Source organism: Poecilia reticulata, linkage group LG21, assembly GCF_000633615.1.
Source record: "Poecilia reticulata strain Guanapo linkage group LG21, Guppy_female_1.0+MT, whole genome shotgun sequence".
Taxonomy (NCBI): Eukaryota; Metazoa; Chordata; class Actinopteri; order Cyprinodontiformes; family Poeciliidae; genus Poecilia; species Poecilia reticulata.
Genome location: NC_024351.1, coordinates 4,322,429 through 4,343,587, shown reverse-complemented (window position 1 = coordinate 4,343,587; position 21,159 = coordinate 4,322,429). Strand labels below are relative to the sequence as shown.

At 37.9% G+C, this 21,159-nt stretch overlaps 1 protein-coding gene across 1 annotated transcript in view; it reads right to left on the bottom strand.

Annotated features, from left to right (window-relative positions):
• Positions 1-7,291: 7,291 nt before the first annotated feature.
• The window catches only part of man1a1 (mannosidase, alpha, class 1A, member 1), a 125,270-nt gene continuing 111,402 nt past the window's right edge, over positions 7,292-21,159 (bottom strand). The window contains exons 6-12 of the mRNA XM_008397245.2: positions 20,996-21,119; positions 20,830-20,923; positions 17,184-17,299; positions 13,607-13,826; positions 12,640-12,812; positions 11,620-11,735; positions 7,292-9,556 (exon numbers count right to left, since the gene is read on the bottom strand). Of these exons, the coding sequence (XP_008395467.1) occupies positions 9,430-9,556; positions 11,620-11,735; positions 12,640-12,812; positions 13,607-13,826; positions 17,184-17,299; positions 20,830-20,923; positions 20,996-21,119 (970 nt within the window). The 3' untranslated portion in view covers positions 7,292-9,429. The remainder of the gene's footprint in view (positions 9,557-11,619; positions 11,736-12,639; positions 12,813-13,606; positions 13,827-17,183; positions 17,300-20,829; positions 20,924-20,995; positions 21,120-21,159) is intronic.

Here is a 21,159-nt window from a genome sequence, read left to right as displayed (position 1 = left end):
TTTAACTCCCACAGAGTTGATATTAACACTCTTCAGAGTTAAATCAACACTGAGCTTTTTGCTGTGAGCCATTCCCTAAAATAGATTAAATATTCTTGTTCTTAGGCAGATTATTTCACTTATAAAATGGGAACAATGTTTTGTTATAAGTTAAATAATCTGCCAATGGGACCAGAACTTTTAAAAAATCAATATTAAGGATCAATATTGGCTCGTATAGCTTGATGAGAAGCTACATGTAAGTTAGTTTTGTCTTATTTTTGCTCTAGAAACTGGAATGCAGAAGACACAAATTCAGAAATTAGAGAGATTATTTGGCGTTTTAAGAAGATGCTGATTCCAAATAAATATATTAAAACTGGTTTTGGAGCATAAAGATCACAACCTTCCTAGAAACCAGTGAGAGCCAGGAAGCCAATCGATGGGAATTAAACATTCTGCCAGAAGTTGGGGTCAAATTTCCAGACTGACTGATGCCAGAAGTTCATTGATTGATGCAAAAAGTTTGGTTGAGGTTCAGCGGTGGACGGATGAGACGTTGGACAAAAACATCCATGAAAACGTTAAAAGGTCTGAATGAGACCAGAGCAGTTTCTCCTTCACAGATTTCCTCCCGACACACAGACATGAATGGAGGGATTTTCAGGAACGGGCTTTTTGCTGTGAACCATTCCCTAAAATAGATTAAATATTCTTGAGTCTCCTCCTGGTTTCTGCCGCCGCAGCAGAGAGAAATATTTACTATTTAAAGCTGTGCTGTGTTCAAGCCCTGGATCGTCTCAGTTCCTCTGCAGGTAGAACTAAAGGAAGGGGGATCTGTCTCGGTGCAAGTCGATTAAATAAAAACACAACTGAGCGTCTCATTGGGTGTTTTTGGACCACAGTAACTTTCTAACTGCTATGCTAATCTTTCAGTCCATTTCCTGGGTTTTTTATGTGCTGAAAGTCCTTAAAACTGCATTTGTAGGTATTTTTTGCTTCTGCCACACATTAGAAACTCCTGCGACTTTCCTGCATAAACCATCAGATGTGCCTTTTAGTAAATCTTCACTAAATGTTCCTTGTACTTTAGAAGGTGACCTTCAACAGTCATTTTTGGATATTTAACCAGCTTGGTTACTGTGTAAGTTTTTAGAGAGCATAATTCCTGCAAAGTTTCCAAAATGTTCTACAATAGTTTCTATTTCCTCACAATGCTTTGGGAATGTTTGCTAAAAATTACTCCTAATATTCTGGTTTACATTAACCAGTGTTCATGGGCTGTCAGGGTACATTAGCTAAATGCTACTGCTAACTTTCTGAATCCTTTATCCAGTTTCAGGGAATTTTGGCTAAGTGCTAAAGCTAACTTTCTAAAGTCCTCTAGCATGTGTGTCCTTGGCTAAATGCTACAGCTAACATTTTAGTAACCTTTAGCTAGTGTTCAAAGATTGTTAGCTAAATGCTACATCTAACTTTCCAGTTTCTTCTAGCATATGTGGAGTGTGGGCTAGATGCTACAGCCAATGTTACAGCATCTTTAAACTAGTGTTCAGGGTACATTAGCTAAATGCTACTGCTAACTTTCTGACTCCTTTATCCAGTTTCATGAAATCCTAAAGCTAACCGTCCTGTAGCCTTTAGTCAGTGTTCAGAGAATATTAGCTAAATGCTACAGCTAACTTTGGAGTATCTTTATGGAAATGTAATGTTCACTAAAGAGAACAAAAAAATGAGGCTAAAAGAAATATTGTAGGTTTGAATTAATACATTTTTTTGTTTTACTTCCAACAAAATGTGTATTTTGAATAAGCGGTGGTGAAAGCTGGAGGCAGGGAGATTTTACATAAAGAAGAAACAATATTTCAGTGGCAATTAAAAAAAATCCAAATCCCAGATGAGCTGGTAGTTTATTGACGATTACCTCGCAGGTGTTAAAATACCGTTTTCTGTTAGTCAAACTGTTTTATCTTTGGTATTTTTCATCAGTTCTTTTTACCAAAGAAATGAAGAATTGTGTCTCTGTGACAAACTGCTGGTGTCGACTAAACAGAAATAGAAAAATCTCTATCAGAAAATGGAAAAATAACAAATCTTCTTACGGTTTCACCACAGACTAACTGCTGCCYGTTTCTGCTTTATTTCCTCTGCTGTGCATCATYTCTCCGCTGGTTGACCCAAATTAGCAGCTATCAACATTGTGTGCATTAATTACACGTTGCTCTCTGCACTTTCTGCCACCAATTAAACAAATATGAAACAATGAATTAACACAACGGCAAACAGGATTATTCACCGTTTACTGTATCCAGAAACCAAAATCGACTTGTTATATTAATAAAGTGGTTAATRCAACAGCAGCATCTGGTTTYGCTGTTTCTGGGTTGAATTCTCGAACAAAAGAAAAGATTTTTGACCACATCACAGCTGCTGAAGGTCGACTGAGACAGAAAAAATGAAAGCAGACTTTAGAAAACTCGCAGCGAGGGACGGCGCTTTGCTTTACTGGTTTCCATGACAACAAGGAACACTGCAGGAAAACGTTCAGATCGAGCGAGGTGTCGACACATCTTTACGTCCAAACCCAACAACTCTTCAAACTGAAATAGAAATACTTTGGAGCCACAGTCTGGTAGAAAAATAATCAAATGTTACAAAATGTGTCTTTTAGGAAATATAAGAGCCCATTTATCACCTGAAATAGGAGCAGAAATCCATCATCAGTAGGTCATTTACTGCTAGCAGCTCTTTGGGAATCACATTGTTGTGTAGTTTTGTCCGTCAAACTGAATTATGTTYGGTAATTTCRTTAATTAAAACCGAGAAATGGGAGAAAAATGCGACAGGCTGCTGGTAACAAGTCTCCAAGGATCCAATTTATTTTTGCTCTTGACCTGAAAAAGTAGCTGCAAATTTTCACAAAGCGAATTCCAGAGACAAAATAGATTAATTTGGAGTAAAGACACAGAAGCTGCGTTTCCATCAATGTTCCTGATCGCATTTGGAAAAGTCGATGGAAACAATAACATTTTAAATTATTCCCGCAATTTCACAAAAAAACATTTTTAGCTGGATTGTTTTAGTCCTTTCTAAATAATTTTAAAAAGTTTATACACCAAATTGGAAACAGATTTGCTCAATAAGTTCAAACGTAGAGAAAGATCCCGACCACTGGTGTATCTGTGCCTTACCAGAGGCATGAAACGCTCTTCCGTTTTCACAACGTTGGGCTGTTACAGCCATGCGCAGCGTCAACATCCGACTAAATCACRWTTTGCTCCAAACCAGTGGATGGAAACATTAATTTGTTCACATTTTGGTTTTTTAAGTTTGCTCAAATTTCGCCCAGACTTTGAAAATCCGTTTTAGTCGAAGCCGATTCATCCCTTGAGTCCCGAAATGAACCTTTTGCCTCCAAAATGATTCCATATTGTTCAAAACTTGGTACAGAAACGAGGCTTCAGTCGTAGACGAWGCTGAGTTTGAACACAGTGACCCAACGCCGGACCAAAAATAACTTCAAAACGAGTTAAAAATGGAAGGAAACTGTTTAGGAAACCAGCAGGAGTTCTGTCTCTGTCCACGGCGCTGAAATTCATCCATCCATCTCCAGCAGCAGGACGTTTAGGAACCGTTTCCTGTTGGCGTTGCATCAAATCCATCGCTGTGCAGAAACGTGATCAACTCTCTGGAGGATCCAACCAGGCGGCAGGAACATCTGTCCAGAATGTGGGTCAGACTTTCTGGTCCCAGTGGGCCTGGAAACAGGAAGTGGAGCTGCAAACTCCTGTGGGACTTCCTGGTTTCAGAACAACAATCTGCTGCTGGTCAACAAACCAGCCATGATGGGGGCAGAGGAGCGACGTCCCAGCAGGGGGGAAACATCTGACGCCCACAAGTTAAAAACTGGGGAAACAAGTTAAATCATATAATCTTAATCTGTCCCAGTTAATCCATGTGACGCATTTTCTTTGACTCCTTTGTGGTTTTCGTGGTAATGGTGCGGAGGCCTGAAGACTCCTGTGGGATGACACAAGCWGAGAATAATCTGAAAAGRGGCGTTAAGATTWAAAGGTAACAACTGCAGCAGCGCCAATCATCCGGAGCGCATTTGTCGTCCTTTGCTGCCATCTGGTGGCAGGTTTTGGGAACACCCGCATTTAAATAAAGTCTGAAGGTTTTATTTGGGACAAATCCATGAACAGAGGCTGAAGGACAGTGGACAGTTAGCTGGAGCCAGTAGCTCACTCGCTAGAGAATATTAGAGTTAAAGGTTCTCATCGCGGAGACAAAATTCTGTTTTCCACAGAATAACGACAGCAGATGGAGCTAAAAACAAATATTTACATAAAAATAGAATTTTTTTCCTCTGCAAATCACAATCAGAGATAATATGTAGCGGGCTGCACAGTGGCACAGTTGGTAGAGCTGTTGCCTTGCAGCAAGAAGGGTCTTTCTGCATGGAGTCTCCATGTTCTCCCTGTGCATGGTGGGTTTTCTCCAGGTACTCCGGTTTCCTCCCACAGTCCAAAAACATGACTGTCAGGTTAATTGGCCTCTCCAAATTGCCCCTAAGTGTGAGTGTGTGTGGTTGTGTGTCCTGTGTGTCTCTGTGTTGCCCTGCGACAGACTGGCAACCTGTCCAGGTGACCCCGCCTCTCGCCCGAAACGTTAGCTGGAGAGGCACCAGCACCTCCTGACCCCACTGAGGGACAAGGGTGCAAGGAAATGGATTGATGGATGGATAATATGTAGCCGATTTAGCAACATTTACATTTAAGCTTCCTTTCATTTCCTCAGGATTTGGTAGAATCGCACCAAGTTCTGCTAAACATTTTGGGTTTTCTTCCACAAGTTTGTCAGTAATTTGCTGTAATTTCGTCTCATTCCTCCTGACAGAACTGGAGAAAGTAGATCAGGTTTGTAGGCCTCACTTTAATTCATGAAGAGGTGCACCAGTCCCTCCTGCTGCTAAACATGATGACCTGCAAGCTTCCTTCCTTCCTTCCTTCCTTCCTAGTTTCATCAAACTGCAGGACATGTATTTGTTTTTATGGCTTCTTCTTCGCTGAATAACCTTTCAGCTCATTTCAGCACAAATATTGTTTTTAAAAAATGTTCTCGTCTAGAAAACACAAGATTTTTTTACATCACATAAATTTGGAGTCTATTAAAATAGATCCACAGKTGTAGAGATAATTAACCAATCAGAAGCTTGCAAAGGGATGACATCATCATCTGAGAATTCCAAATYCTATTTGCTGATAAAAACATAGGAATTTGTTCAAAATGTACMAAAATGTGCCACAAAACCTGTTGGATTTCAGTATTTTTCAGGTAAAAACAAGGGAAACAATTATTAGAAGATGTTTTATTCACAATAGAAGTGTAACAAATATAGTTTATTAAAAAGTCTGCTGCTCAATATCATTTTATTCCGCATCTTCAGAAGAAGAATCTTTATATAAATGCCAAACGGCTCGTCTGCCGCAATGCAATATGTACATTTCATATCAACAATAATTACATTTAACACAATAAATCAAATTTCCCCACATAATTAAAACACTGCATACAAATGTAAAGTAATCTGTGCAACGGAATGATTTTCAGCGAGTTTTTCTACATTTCTGAGGCTGTTTTCACACATTTGAAGCTCTGAAACTTCGGCTGTTTGGGCGACAGAAACACAAAACCATCAGACAAAAATAAAAACTGGTTTACGGAAATTATTTAAATCTGAAGGTGAAGATTCGGCCAGATTAAAGCTGCGGGAGACAAAAATAAAAACATTTTTAAAAGCTGCATCTCAGCCCTTTATAGARTCTAAAGCACATTAACTAAAACAGAATCTCATTTCCTGCAAATAAAAAAAAAAATACAACTTCTGATTTAAAAGATAAATTCAAACCTACGAAGCAGCATCTCATCTTTTTAAATCCTTAATTTCACCACAAATGAACTGAGAAAGCAGTTAAAAAAATCTAAACTAAACATTTTGACTTGATTTTTATGAGAAAATTTTGTATATAATGCAAATTCTTCATGTTAAAGCTGTAAAAAAAAAGAGAAAATTCTACTTTATGAAAGTAACTGATTAATACACAAATAAAAATCCACTGATTCCGAGTTGAATTACATCCAATAATTCAGCAGAAACTAAAACCAACATGAGCAAAACGTTTCTTCCTGAAACGGTTCAAGTTTTAGATTTCTTTCTTCCTCTGGTTTCTAGTTTCCTGTGTTTCGTTTCCACCTCTCGGTAAAATTCGTTCTGCAGCGTTTTGTGCTTTTTAAGACAAATAATGAAATAAAGAAAAATAATTTCACATTTGATGGTACATTCATTCGGCTCCATCTGATCCTTTGTTTTGTCGTCTTTATGGCAGATTGTAAAGCAGCTGTTTTGTTTACTGATTAACCCACAGCGCCCCCTGCAGTCGGCTCCCAGCACCTGCATCTCCTATGATCGACCAGAAATAAATGATCACAATCAGCTGTTAGTTTCAGACAAAAGACAGAAAAACTATCCAGAGAAAAATGATTAAAAAAGGCAAACAGAAGGAAAATATTTAATTTGAGATAAATTCATTAACTTATTTCCCTGTTGGAGGAAATAAAAGCTTTTTATTGAGATTTAATCCCCAAACTTTGGAAAAATACATTTAAAAAAATTCTAATTTTTGACACCGAAATGAAAAATGACTTTAAACTGATGTTTTATTTTTCTATTCAACCAAAACAGGAATTTAATTTAATCAGTTTCAGAAAAATAAAGTGAAATAATCCCATTAAAAACATTGAGAAATGTTTTTTCAGGTGAATTTTACTGTTTTCTCAACTTTTTCAGAGGATAAAATCAAAAATCTTCCTCTGTCATCCTAAAAAAATATTTTTTCAGGTTTTCCAGCAAAAACTGTCTGCATTTGTGTGTTTTGGTAAAAATTTAACGATCAGATTGAATCTAATTGGTTTCAGTAATTTAAAATGATAAAATCTCATACATGCTATAAAACCGATGAGGAAAAAATGTATTGATTTGTTTTCAGTTGAATTTTACTGTTTTTATTTTACGTTTTCACAGAATAAAATCTACATTCTTCCTATGTAAACCTCAAAAATCATTAAAAAAATAAGTTCTCCAGCAACACTTCTCTGCTTTTTTCACTTTTYAGTGAAAATGTTTTGGTCAGAATTAAAAGGTYAAATCGATTCTAGTTGGTTTCAGCAACTTAAAGTGAAGAAATCTCATATGTGCTCTAAAGACAATGAGATTGATTCATTGATTTCAGTTTAATTTGACTGTTTTTGGTATTTCTTCAGGAAATAAAAATCAATAAATCCTTTTTCCTAAGCGTCCAGGAAAAACCTGCCTGCGTTTTTAAACTTTTTTTCTGTGTTTTGGCCAAAATGAAAAGGTCAGACAGATGTTTTTAAAACCTCAGATAAATAATCTCCGGCGTCGACGCGACTCGCCGTCTGTCTGCTCTAAAACTCGGCTGATGAATTTGATCCGCCGCCTCCAACATCATCATCTGGCAAGACGAGAGAAAGATCTGCGAGCCTTGCACATTGTGATTGGTAATTACTTTATAATACAGCTAATTTCACAGTCTGCAGTCATTTGGACCAAGATTCAGGCAGCGCAGCAGCAATCTGCCACCACTAGGTGTCACTGCAGCCCAGGAAATCAAGACTTTTCACTCTGAAGAGGGAATAAAGCATCTGATCTCCTACTTCAGATGGATTTTCCTCAGAAAGGAGTGGTAATCCTTTTATTCGTGTTGCCTTTTGGTTAAATCTTCATCTGAAGGATGGGAACATACTTAAAGCTGAGAGTCTTTGCTAAAAAATCCCTTCTTTGTGTTCATGTGAGCTAAAACTCCTGTTTTTACCAGCGAAGGCACTAGATTAAAGACTAAACTGGATGAAATCTGGCTCCGTCTCTGCGGKTCCGGGGGAAAAAAACAGATAAATTAAACGKGATGTAAACGACAACGTAAATGGTAAAAGCTGCGCTACGTCAGTATGGCTTCAATGTGACTGAAGGTGGAGCTTAGAGAGCAAAGTTGAGTTCCTGCATTTCCTCACAGAGGAGAGAAGATCCTGCAGCCTGCCTGGCGGAGAACAGAAGAAGAAGAGAGGAAGGTTACATCCACTCATCAATACCAACTTTAGCTACATTTAAATCTCCGCTCTGCAGAGCAGAAAGATTAAAAACCTCCTTTAATCACAGGGTCAGACATGTACAAAGACCAGCGAAGCCCGAGTGGCTGTTTGTTTACATCCGATACCAGATTTTGATCAAAACAAACAGGCTAATCGGGTTTGCTGGGATAATTCCCAGTGGGCTGGTCGTTTTATCATTTATTGTGAAAATTTCTCGACACTTTAAATGAGTCTTAAGGAACTAAAACGATCACTTAAAGTTCATTCAGATGAGTGGATGTGAACTCTGGAACAGCAGCGTAAATGTGCAGGGTCTCAGTGGAGGCACCGATTTCAAAATTTGGGCCGATATTGATATCCGATATCAATAGAATGGATATTTTCCCACATTTCTGACAATGAAAGAACAACCGATATCCCAGAATCCTCTGCATCATCTCCGTCACATCGGTTATTAATATCGGGCCAATTCCGATATTTCATGCATCCGAAAATAAAAAAAATAAAATAAAAAATAAAATAAAGCTCCCTGACAATTTAAACTGCTCCAAAATCCATCAAAAAGTAATTTTAGTTCACCGGTTTAAAAAAGTATTCAAGTCTGAGGTCATTAAACCTAAAATCAAACCAATTTTCACAGGAAAAAAAGGCAAAAACAATCAAGTTAGGAAGAAATATCAGTTTTTAAATCCCTGTCCTGGTCAAACTGATGGAAATGTGAGCAAACAGCTGGTCAAAGAAAACCAGCTGAATTTACTGGCAGATATGAACGAGGCATGATTTAGATAGATGAAAACATTAAAAAAGGAAATCCCAGTGTTTCTCCAACCAAACGGATCCTCAAGCAGCCAAAAGGAAACAGGAAGTGAGGCGGGAGTCTTTGCGCTCGCCGTGTCACTTCGTCGCCCCCGTCAGTCGGAGCTGAGGGGTTTTTGCGCCCAAACGTCTTTAATTCACAGAGCCGCCTGGTTTCACCCTCACAGAGAAAAAACAAGACAAACATCCTGATAAAAAACGCGACCGGACGAAGAGCAGCCGATTATCTCTGCCGTTTCCCATCCAAGCAGGAAGTTCTCATGATTCCGGTTTAAAAAAGCTGCTCCGGATCCGGCCCAACCGGAGATCAGTGATTGCAAAAAGATTCAAAGTAAAACAAAAACAAATCAGATAAAACCAGAACAGATCCAGTTTATAAGAAAAAAAAAAAAATCAAAATCCGACAAGGAGGAACCTGTCGCCAGCAGGAGGCTCAGATATACAGGGTCAGAGGTCACTGGGAGGCTACTCCACTTCGTTGGGCGTGTCTGTCTTGTCCTTCCTGATGACGGGCAGAGGGTGAGCCTCGGTGTTGAACACCCAGTGTTCGAACGGCAGGTGGTCGTCGTCAGAGAACAGCAGGTACAGATACCTGCAGGAAAACACAAATTTAAACCTTTTCAGATCATTTTCACTGCTGGGCTAACATCCGCTAAGTCAGTTAGCGCTTTAGCTAGCTTTGAAATCGTTTAGCGCATGAAACGTGAACCGTGTCACAGCAGATTTGATCCTGCTGATGGTCAAATATCCAGTTGACCTGTTACAGAAAAAAACATTAAAACTTAGCATTTAGCATTAGCATCCGCTAAACACCATGCTGTTGAAGTGACCTTGTGTTGCATCATAAAACCTCAGGGAATCCATCATTTTTCCTCCCCAACATAACAAATTAAATGTTGGATTTTCTGTGTGAAATTATGCAGAAATGTGTCCAAACACAAAACCTGCAAACATGATCAGTAAAAACTCAAACAAGTGGAAAGGATTCGAGCTAAACGTGACGCTGCGGCTGGCAGGGAGACTTGAGACATTTGGTGTTTTTCACAGTTTCCGTCTAAACTATTTGGAGCCTTTTTTAATTATTTTTTTTAGATTTATGTAACAGACATTGTCTGGCTGACATTTCTGTAATTACTGAAGCTAAATTAAAAGCTTTTGTTTCGTCATTATTCCTGGAAGTTTCTGCAGATTTTAGATTTGTGTCTCTGGAGCTTCGATCAGAACCAAAAAGAGTTTAAATTCATTGTTATGATATTTATTACGCCTATTAATACTGTTTTGTGACAGTATTATATATCATGCAGCAGGGACAGATAAACTAAAAATGTTTAATTTAATACACTCGACTGCTCTGAGAGCAAAACACTAATTTCACAAAAAACAAAAATATTTATATATTTTCAGGCATTTAGCAAATAGAAATAATGTTGGTGATTTTAACCAACTGAAAACAAGAAAAGTTTAGTCTGATTTAACTTCAGACTAAGAAAATTTATGTTTTTATCTATGAATTTGTTTGATTTCAATTGTATTTTTCCAAATTTAGGATTTTAATGAAATGTTAGAGCCATTAAATTACGTTAAAGCAGGAAGCAGGGGAGTCAAACTCATTTTAAATTTTAGCTTCATTAAGATTACAAATGTTTTCAAAGGGCTGTTTGTGGTGATAAAACAAATTAAACTGTTAAAATACTAATATTAATGTCCCTGCATTCAATGAGTATTTCTCTAAATTAAATAATTTAACATATTTCCAGGATTTCACATTTATTTTTGTAATTTCTTGTGCACTGATTTTGTGGAGCAGATTTAGAAATATAGGTTAAAAATGATATTTTGATACCTGCTACATTGATCATTATGAAGTAAAGCTGAGGAAACAGTGGAGTAAAAGTAAGAAATACTGCCCCCTGTAGGTGGGAGTTAGCATCACTTAAACCAAATGTATCGACTACATCAGTGTTTCCCAACCCTGGTCCTCGAGGCACACTGCCCTGCATGTTTTAGGTGTTACCTTGCTTTAGCACAGGTGACTTCAATTGACAAGTGTTTGCTAAACTGCAATCAGCTGAATCAGGCATATTAAAGCAGAGAAATATCTAAAACATGCAGGGCAGTGTGCCTCGAGGACCAGGGTTGGGAAACACTGGACTACATGATGTGTTGTGATGTTTTTATGATTTCATGATGTAAACCTGTTTGAACTGCCTTGTTGCTTAAATGTGCTGAACTAATTAATGTGCTGAACTAATTAATGTGCTGAACTAAACGTTCAGCACATGTTGAATGTTTTTAACCATTTTTGAAGAAAATTTGCAATAAAATCACAACTATAGACCAGCAAAAAACAACAAAAAATACTAGTATCTGTTTATTGTGTGCTAATTTCCACAATTGTGAAAAACTAGAGGAACTGATTGATGTAATTTAGCATCTGAGGGCCACAAGATTTGGCCCCCAGGTCTTGAGTTGAACACGTATCTTAGAGAGTGTGCATGTGTGTGTGTGTGTGTGTGTGTGTGTGTGTGCGTGTGTGTGTGTGAAGGAAATAACCGTGAGCCTGTGTCTGACGCTGAGCAGGAGAGAAAGGCAGCTTCAGTTTGTGTCAGCTCAGGCCTGCGGGGCCGAAGGGAACGCTGCTCGGTTTGGACTTACTTTAGCGTCTCGGCCAGGTAGAAGCTCTGCTGCACGTCGTCGTGGTTCGGAGACGAGGCGTAGACGTCCCGCACGCCGCTGTAGCCTCCTTCTAGTCGGCAGTGCTTCTCCAAGGCCTGGATGAGACGCAAACAGACAGAGTCTTCAGCTCATGTCCTTCATGTAGAAAGGGAGCTAAATGAGTTCATGTTTTATTTTAAAGGGGCAGTATTATGTGTTGCAGTACCATTTTATACCACAATCAAGTTACTATTTTAATTTCAGTTGTAAAAATGCTACATTTTAAAATTTGCCTCCGTCTCTTTAAGAAGCTCCTGCTCTTCCTGAAACTCCGCCTACAGGAAGTCGTCTCAGCATTGCTCCTCTAAGTCTGTCTTGGTAACAAATTGCGATAAACGATATTATTGTTTTGAGACCATTTTCAAGTAATACAATAACAAAGCACGTTCTCAAAGATTAATAAACAATGAATTCTGGTGACCATTTAACACCAGATCTGGAAGACATTTTAAATATCCAAAATAAATCAACTTACAAAAAATTAATTATGAAGTTTCTGTAAACAAAACTGTCCTCTAAAAAAAGGGGCCAGTTTAAACTCTTATCCAGTTTTTGGCAGAAAGAGAGAAAAGAAAAAAAAATCATGCAAATGAAAATTATTCAGCTTGTTTTAATTTATTATTTGATTAATTGATTGTTTATTGCAACAGGGCTCCTCCATTAACCCTTTAACAACGTTTTACCAGCGTTTCACTGAGAAGCAGCTCCTTTAACCAGCTCAGCAGTTTCACCAGGTGTTTGCTAATTGCTGCTGGCTAGTCTGAAGGAGCTCAGTAGGGGAGGAAACTTGGTTGCCATGGCGATTAAATGAAAGGATTCCTCAAATATGCATAAAGAATCGAAGCAACACTCGAGGTGTGTGTTTGATGAGGGAATAACATGATAAACATGATGTAAAGTTCAAACTGTTCCTTTAAATAAAACTACAACTAATGTACGAGTGAGATGAAGTTTGTTCACCTGGACAGCCTCCCAGCCCCACTCTCTGTACTTGGGGTCGTGGGTGAATCTCCACATGTACATGTAGGTCTCGATGACCTCCGGGCGCAGGATGAAATATTTCTCGTTCTGTCGGGTCGCGATGGCCTCGACGCCGCCGTCGAAGCGGAACGCCTCCGGACCGAGCTTCAGCGCTTCGGAGAAAGGAAACAACACAATTTAAGACTCAGATCGCAGCTTTTATTTACTTTATGTCAAGGATTTATATCGCCTGACAGCCAGTGTTAGTAGACTTTAGATTTATATGAAAGCTGCAGTAAAAACCTATCATTTATAATTTAGTTTATATGTGGGTGCAGAGAACAACACCATCATAAAACGGTTTTCATTTTGCTCATGGTCATAATCCTCCAGAAACTTATATTTATTATATTTATCTAAAAATATAATCATCATCATTATAATCCTTTTCCAATGTTTAATAAAGTAAAGAAAAAACAAAAACAATGATAAAAGAATGAAATTAATGCTAATAAAGACAATTTTAATGATAATAGCATAGGCATTGGAAATGCGACCAACAATTATCTGAACAAAAAATTCTTCAGTTTTTTCATTTAACCACTTTATCATTTTTATACAATATTAAAAGTACATTAAAGATGCAGGGAAACAAATTTCCAGTTAACAATTAATCGATTACTAAATCAGTTGATTATTTTAATAATTGATTAGTCACAATTAATCTGATTAATCGTTTCAATGGATTTGTTTCATGAAAGTAAAAATTCCCAGATGGAGGAATTTTAAAATAATTTAAAATAATTGAATCCGCGAGAATTTGATGATCAATTTATATATATATATAAAAAAAGGCACAACATGCTTTAAATCATAAATAACATCTTTACTATTTAGAGTTCATTCTGAAGTTATTATCATGAAATATTAAATTTCCAGGAGATTCACAGGCTGGTCTTGGAGTTACCTGTCCTGGCGTACGACTCGTGGCAGGTGCGAGCGATCTCCGCCGCCTGCTCCATCTGGTGGCCCGTCTTGTCACCGGGGGCCCCGTCGGCGCCCAGAGCGATCATGCCGCCGGCGAAACACGTCAGGTGGCCCATCTTGTGCTCCAGCAGCCCGCCCTTCCACTCGGCTATGTAGGTCAGCCCGCTGCTCGACTTCCTCATCAGGTTGGTTTCTATCGCCTGGAAGGAAGAAACAGAATCAAAAACCATGAATCCAACGTTGTTTCTATGATAGGGAGGCAATTTATCAATTATTTAGTTAATCTGAAGTTAATTGATCTCATCTATCGACTAATGATTAATTGATAAGCAGCAACTTTCTCCAAGAATGTTTATGAAAGGGATGCAAGTTTCCAACGATTTAGTTTATCTAAAGTTGATTAACTGTAAACGTTTAATTGATTAACGTCCTTTTAAAAAAAATAAAATAAAAAAATAAGACTTTTTTTTCTAGTATCAAAATGGTTGATCATCTTTCCATAACACAAAGAGCTAAATTTTCCATAATATGTTGAATTAAAATGATTAAATTCTAACATTATTTTCCATCAGTTGTGTTAAATACAACTGATAATGGCGGAAAATTGTGTTTTTCTCACATTAACTTAGATATAAAGTATAACAAACCAGGAACCTCTGATGTTGCTGAATTGAAAAATAAAATAATGTCAAACACGTAATTAACAGAAATATCGTCTCTTGCTCTTGAAGGAATGTTAAAACTTCGCTCTTTAAAGTGCACCAACTCAAATCAGCCCTTAAAATCAAATGTGCTTACTGGCGCCATGTTTTTTCCCATCGTGTTAATCTTCTCAGTTGTCCGCCCTGATTTCCATCAAACCCTCACTTTCGTAGCACATCCGTAATATTTGGTTGAGAAGTCGACGCTGCTCCACCACACAGTAATACTAAGGTGAAACTTCATCTACATTTCAAAACAGAACACAATAAAGTAGACTTTTCATCCCACAGCGGACTGTTTATACCGTTTCTCTTTCCCGCTCCGCCATTTTGTTTCTCTGTAGCAACGGCTCCGAATAAGAATGACCACCGGCGCCCTCTGCTGGATGGCGGCCAAACTACAACATAAGGTCTAAACCAGTGGTCCCCAAGCTACGGCCCGCGGGCCGGACCTGGCCCGCCGCCACATTTGGTCCGGCCCCCTGAACAATACCAGAGAGCATTCAGATTTTTTTTTCATATATTGTATTTTCCGGTTTATATGTGGATTTTTCTACATCCACCAGGGGGCTCTTTAGCAGGAAGTGTGTTCTGTAAACTGTGGGAGTTTTGTTTTGCATGCCATCTGTTGGATTTTTAGGGAACTGTTTGACTTTTATGTTATTTAATCAGTACGGTTGTTTGCTGGCAGTAGAGCAGATGAACACGTGTTTGTTATGAACGCTGCATTCCAGGTTTCCCTCAATGAAATATATACTAGTCAGTCCCAGTGACCGTTTCACTAACGGTTTATGCCCATGTGCTTTCTGGGTAAAAATCAATCGAGAAACGCCCCCCCCCCCTCCCCCGTTGAACAGTTTCAACCTTCAAACCCCCCGTCAACAATTTCCGGCAGCGCAGGTGATAAACGTGCAACACTTCTTCTGTTACAAACTGACTCCGGCCCCCCCCAGAGAAGGGAAAAGTTATGTGGCCCTCACAGGAAAAAGTTTGGGGACCACTGGTCTAAACTGACTTATTAAAACACTAATTTTAATCTAAAAAACAATTGCTCGACAATTTATCATAAATTGATTACTTTTTTGGATCACTAGACAATAATTCTCCCAGATTTATAGTTATTGTCAATATTTTCGCTCTTGAACACACCACAGTGAGACAAAAGGACATCCAGCAGCTTTCTCCAGCTGAGACCCGTCGCCTTGTCACCACAACTTAACTTGATGATTTATTACAATGGAGGAAATAAATAATCCTCTGGGTTCAGGAGGATTTTTTTTCATTCCTGCAGATCATCTGTTCAGCATCTTCGACTCTGTGTGAGCCGCTTCGTGAGGCTATTTAAATAACCGGACTTTWGTAATGTCTGCAGATGAAAGTAAATACCACAGCATGACTGCTTTTTATTACCCACAGCTGACCTTGCTGTTGTTGTCCGCCATTATCCAGCATCATCTATAATGACTCAGAGGCTCCATGAGGGATTTAAACCCTGTGGAGTAAACGGCAACACTTCACCAGCTGTAAACAAACACCACGCTGTCTGCTTAGAGGGAACAAGTGGAAATTAGACGTCCACTCGCTGTGAGGTTTATGTAATACCACCAGGTTCTAAAAGTTTCATTTGGTTGGATCACATTCTGGGGATATGTCRTCTCTAATTTCAGCTAAAGAACATTGACCACTATAGTTTTTAGTTGATTTTCCTATTTTTTGTTTTTGTTTTTTTGCACCAAAAAGAAACGTTACTACAGTAGATCCTAAAATTAAGCTAACATCCGCTTAAAACTGCCTATTTCAATAGTTCGAACACCACATATTCCTCAATATGTTAATAYACATTATATTGCTTTCGACTTATCATCACTGGAGCACTGACCAACATATTTTACATCTATTGATTTTTATAATGGCACTTGACAAAATAGGATGTCAACTGGTGACTTAAGTCACCAGTTGACATCCTATTTTGTTTTTATGGCTTATTTTGTGCTTTTATAATGTGAAGCACTTTTAACTGCCTTCTTGCTGAAATGTGCTATACAAATAAAATTGATTGGATCTATGTTTCCATTTGCCAGGTCCAACTCTCATGTGGAAAAAAGAAAGAAAAAGCGAATTAGACGTGTCCATCTACTGGTTTGGAGCRAAACAACTGGGCTACGCAAAGTTAAATTTTCGTCAGATGGCAGTAAAAAAGCAAGAAGTAGAGRTTGYAAACTATCTACTAACTGCAGTGAAGCCCGTTACTTAGCAACCTCAGCGGAGTTCCAACCGTTACCTAGCAACCCAAGCAKAGCTCCAGCAAGTTTGGTCAGCTGGTTSCCCACTGTATGAGATGTACAATGGCTGCTGGAAAAGACAAGWGTTTTGCTGTTGACWTACCATGCARAAACCATTTGTTGGCTCCACTTCTGCTTTTAAAAGATGTACSGTTGTATAATAGCACATTTGTTTGCAGCCACTTTCATGTGCGAGTGTAAACATCGACTTGTGGGGGCGTGGCCAGCAGTGGCTTATTTRGATTTAAAGTGACAGGAGGTCCTAAAACAGCTCAAAATCGAACTGAAATTCGATTATCTWGCAATGATTTTGAGCTAAAAATATAACAAACATGTTTTGCATCACAMRGASAGCTAACATAACYTGTTCAAGGAAGCATAATAACTAAAGCAGGAGATCAGAAAAATCACCTTCCATTAAGTTTGGCATCTTAAAGTGAAGCCAAAGTTGTGGGTAAAGACATATTTAGTATTTCTGACCAACCTCTGAAGCTTTATTCAAGTCCCTGCCCTTGATTTAACTTGAGCAGTTAATCCAATAAAGACCCTCCYAGCATGTGTGTGTGTGCCTCACCTGCAGGGCATCGTAGTACATCTTCTTCCCTTCCTCGTCGGTCTTGTCGGACATAAGCCAGGCCTTGAGCAGATACTCATAGAAGCTGTCGCCCAGGCCACCCACAGACACGTGATCTGCAGCAAAGATTAGCGGAGGAACATGAATCAGCGSCGCGCGACTCCGGCGAGGCCGCTGCACAAACACCGCTACATTATTCTGGTGGCAGGCTGATCGAGTAGTTTTCTAGTTTTTGTCCCGCTGATAGTTGGCGAAGGCTCATCCATATGCATGCGTCATTAACGCAGTCCGGCCACGTTGTGAAGCGCAGAGATTAAATGTCAGCTGTGATCATCTTGAGGCGAAAAGAGAGGAGGATGATGATGATGAGGGTTTGGTTTATTTAAAAATAAAGAATCAGCAATGAACAGAAACCTAGAATAACATTTGTACACTGCAAAAACACAAAATCAGTAGTTTTGGTTTAGTTTCTAATATAAATAYCTAAGTACACCTGAAATAAGAAAACTAACTTAAAAGTAACTATTCAGCAAGAAACAGGAGCTTATTTAAAGTAAATAAWTCCTTTATATTGATGAAAAGGTTCAAAGTATTTAACTTAAAACACAAGATTTTTCCCAGTTTAGAGTTTCTAAAAAMATTACATTGTTTTTATGGTAATATTATGACTTTGTTTTCAAAAAGTTGCTTTAATTTCAATGAYCCCTTCTGTGAGTTGAACAGATTACTAATGCCAGGTTATGAGAACGTTTCTTTAATTATGAGAATATAGTCCTAATATTAGCAGAAAAAGACTCAATTTTACCAATAAAATGTCCTGAAATTACAAGTMATTTTAACATTTATTGTCATATTATTACAACTGTGTCTTACWACTATTCTTGTATATCATTCTTGCATTATTRTGACTTTATTCTCATAATTAAAAGTAAATATCTTAGCCTATTTTGCTATAGAGTTGATCTGAATTCAAAATCCAAATAAAACACATTCATAAAACAAGATGGCCGACATGGGTGGTTTGGAAACATGAGCTAAATCTTAAAAAACCTGATTAAATCCATTCATTTCTCAACACGACTCAAACCTTAAGGTGGAATATAAGAGTTTATAAGCGTCTCTCCTGACAAAATTCATAGCTTACAATTTATTAAGCAAACCCAGCCGCCATCATATACCATCAACCTGGATAAACAACTTTTATGCATTCATTCCTCTTTATGCTATCTAAACAGCAATTCTACTTTTATGCGTCACTTAATAAAATACTTGCCTGAAAACACCGTAATCAGCTTTGTGTCACGTAAATATGAACAATTATAACCGCTCATGTGTTTAAATGGTTGTTTTACTGAGCATTTCAGAGCCGTCTGCAGGAATTGATCCATATTTATCCGACTCAGACAGTTTCAGGCCTTTCATAAAAAGCTGCGCAGTAAAACTATACCTGACAGCGCTTCAATAAAAGCTGAGAGCATATCAGCGGGCATAAAAACAGAATAATAAAACCAGGAGAAGGGATTTTTACTTTAATGTCACATTCTTTTTTGGTGAAAAGCATAAGTTTCTCTTTTTTTTTTTGGTTTTACAGAAGACAGTAAAAGTTAACAGCAAAGTGATGTGAATAACAGGTGAAATTGGATCAARAATGCAGAACTTTTTATGGCTGTTAAATGTAAAACACTAAAAAGTAGAAAGTGGGTTTAAGGAGGTCAACTTGAAAGCATCTTTTCACCACTTTKTCTTCAGATGCGAGGCTGCAGCCGCTGCGGTTTCTGAATAATTCTTTAATAATTATTTTTATTAAGGTTTTGTAGATCAGTAGATTTAGTTCAGTTGCTTTCAGGTGTCAACAGCTAAATAATGTTTTAATCAGAGTTGGGTAGAAATCAGTTATATTTATTCCAGTACAAAAACTTTTTAGAAAAAATTTACTTTTAGGAGTATTTTTACATTTGACTTTTACTTGAGTCATTTTATTTTGAAGTATTTTTACTCTTACTTGAATAAAATTTCCTCACTTTTCTACCCACTGAATAAAAACAAACATGCTTTAACCACAAATCCACCAGACTCACACCTGCAGATTGCAAGTTTTTCATTGAAATAAACTGATTTGAAAACATTTTCTTCTGCCTGATTTTATTTCTTGTTACTGATATTAATTATTATCATTTTGGTTCTTAAAATACCTAAACTTCCACATAACTTTATACGTTGGTCCATCTGATGATGTAATGATGTGATGATGTAAACTTTTAAAAAAACCTTTTTATTCTTACTTGAGTAAAAATATGTTGCAGTTGCATAATTTCTGCCCACCTGTGGTTTTAATTATGTTTTATTACATTTTGAAGCCTGATTTTAATACATTATTAGATATTGCAGTGTCTAGTCAAAGTCTGGACTAAAACATAATTAAGATGTTTCAATCATGGCTGAATAAAACAAATTCTGCAAACAGGAGTGGGTCCGAATTTCTCCACAGATCAACTCTTTCCCTTAATAAGAGAAGTAATCATTTAAAAACTGCATTGTTTATTTATCCAGGCTAAAAATGACYGACMGGAAAGTTTCCTGAATATATAAAACATCCCAGCTTTTATCTTCGCTCTCCGTTATTCTTTGTTCTCCGCTCGTCCTTCATGTCCGACGTCTCCATCATCATCATCATTACCTGTTTAGCTCCGTGGTTTTAAGAGTCGGCTAATGGGTTTAAAATTACACCCTATCAGGAACATAAAAGCATCTGAACGGRCCGAGAATGAAAATACTTGACGGGTGAAGAGTGGGCAACCAACCCGTGAAGTCATCCAACAAGGTTCAAACGGCAGCTTCAGGAAATGGAGCATGACTTTATCTGGTGCTAGTAAACATTAGCATGCTTTTCAGCACATGTAGCGATGATTTTTTTYKTCCATTTATAAATTTTGTCAAAGTCCAAGAAGAAAATGAAAACATTTTTCTTTAAAAAATGTTTATTTCTACAGGAATCTCTCTGCTTCTGCTAATTCTTGTTAGCGACAAAAAAATTAACGTCCAAAATTATTATAATTTAATATTACAATTGCGCATCACTTATAAACAATAATGAATAATCTCAGTCTGATCCAGACAGTTTAATGATTACAGCAGGAGAATAAATGTACATCAACTCTCCTGATTTAAATCTGTACAATTACAGTGAAAGACGGACATAAAGCGCTGCAGAACAGCAGCAATTTGCATGAATTAGTTCAAACCTGGGCGACGTTCATAATGTAATAAATTCAGATTTCTATTGTCGGTTTACATAATGAATTCAGACAGTGTCTCATATGTTAACTACAGCCTTTCTCCTATATGGGAAGCTGTAAGTTTTGCATATTTTTCTGCTCGTAGGAGTTTAAAGATGAGCTTTAAAATGTGTGTCAAGAACAATAAAAGTTTATTAATRTCAAATTAATGTCCTTAAAGCCCCAGAGAGATGCTTAAATTAATTCACTGGAGCTGTTCTGTTTTGGCAGCTGTATTGGTAAATACCTTTTAGTTTAAATTAATTGTGTTTGACTTTACTGGCACGTTTATTGAAACTTTAAATCGTGACCACATGCTTCTTACAGCCACCGTTAAGGTTCTGATGTAAACGGATAACAGAGTTACTTACGTTGGCCCCACTGGCCGCTGTTCGGGTTCAGGTAGTTCGGATAAAGTCCCTGTGGYTTGTCCAAACGGTTCAGCACTTTCCTGATGTTCATTACCTACAGGTACAGAAGTCACGTTTCAGTAAAATGGTTGTTTTGAACAGATTTCCATGGTTTTGCTTCGGTTACCTTTTGAGCAAACTCTGGGTTTCCGGAGAGTTTGCTGAGGTGCATGAACTCCAGATGGAGGGTGCCGTACTCTGCCAGGATGCTGCTGCCGCCTGAAGCCCAGGGCCAGTTCCTACCCACACCACTGGACACAAAGAGGGGGACGGTTAGAGACGGAGGGAGGG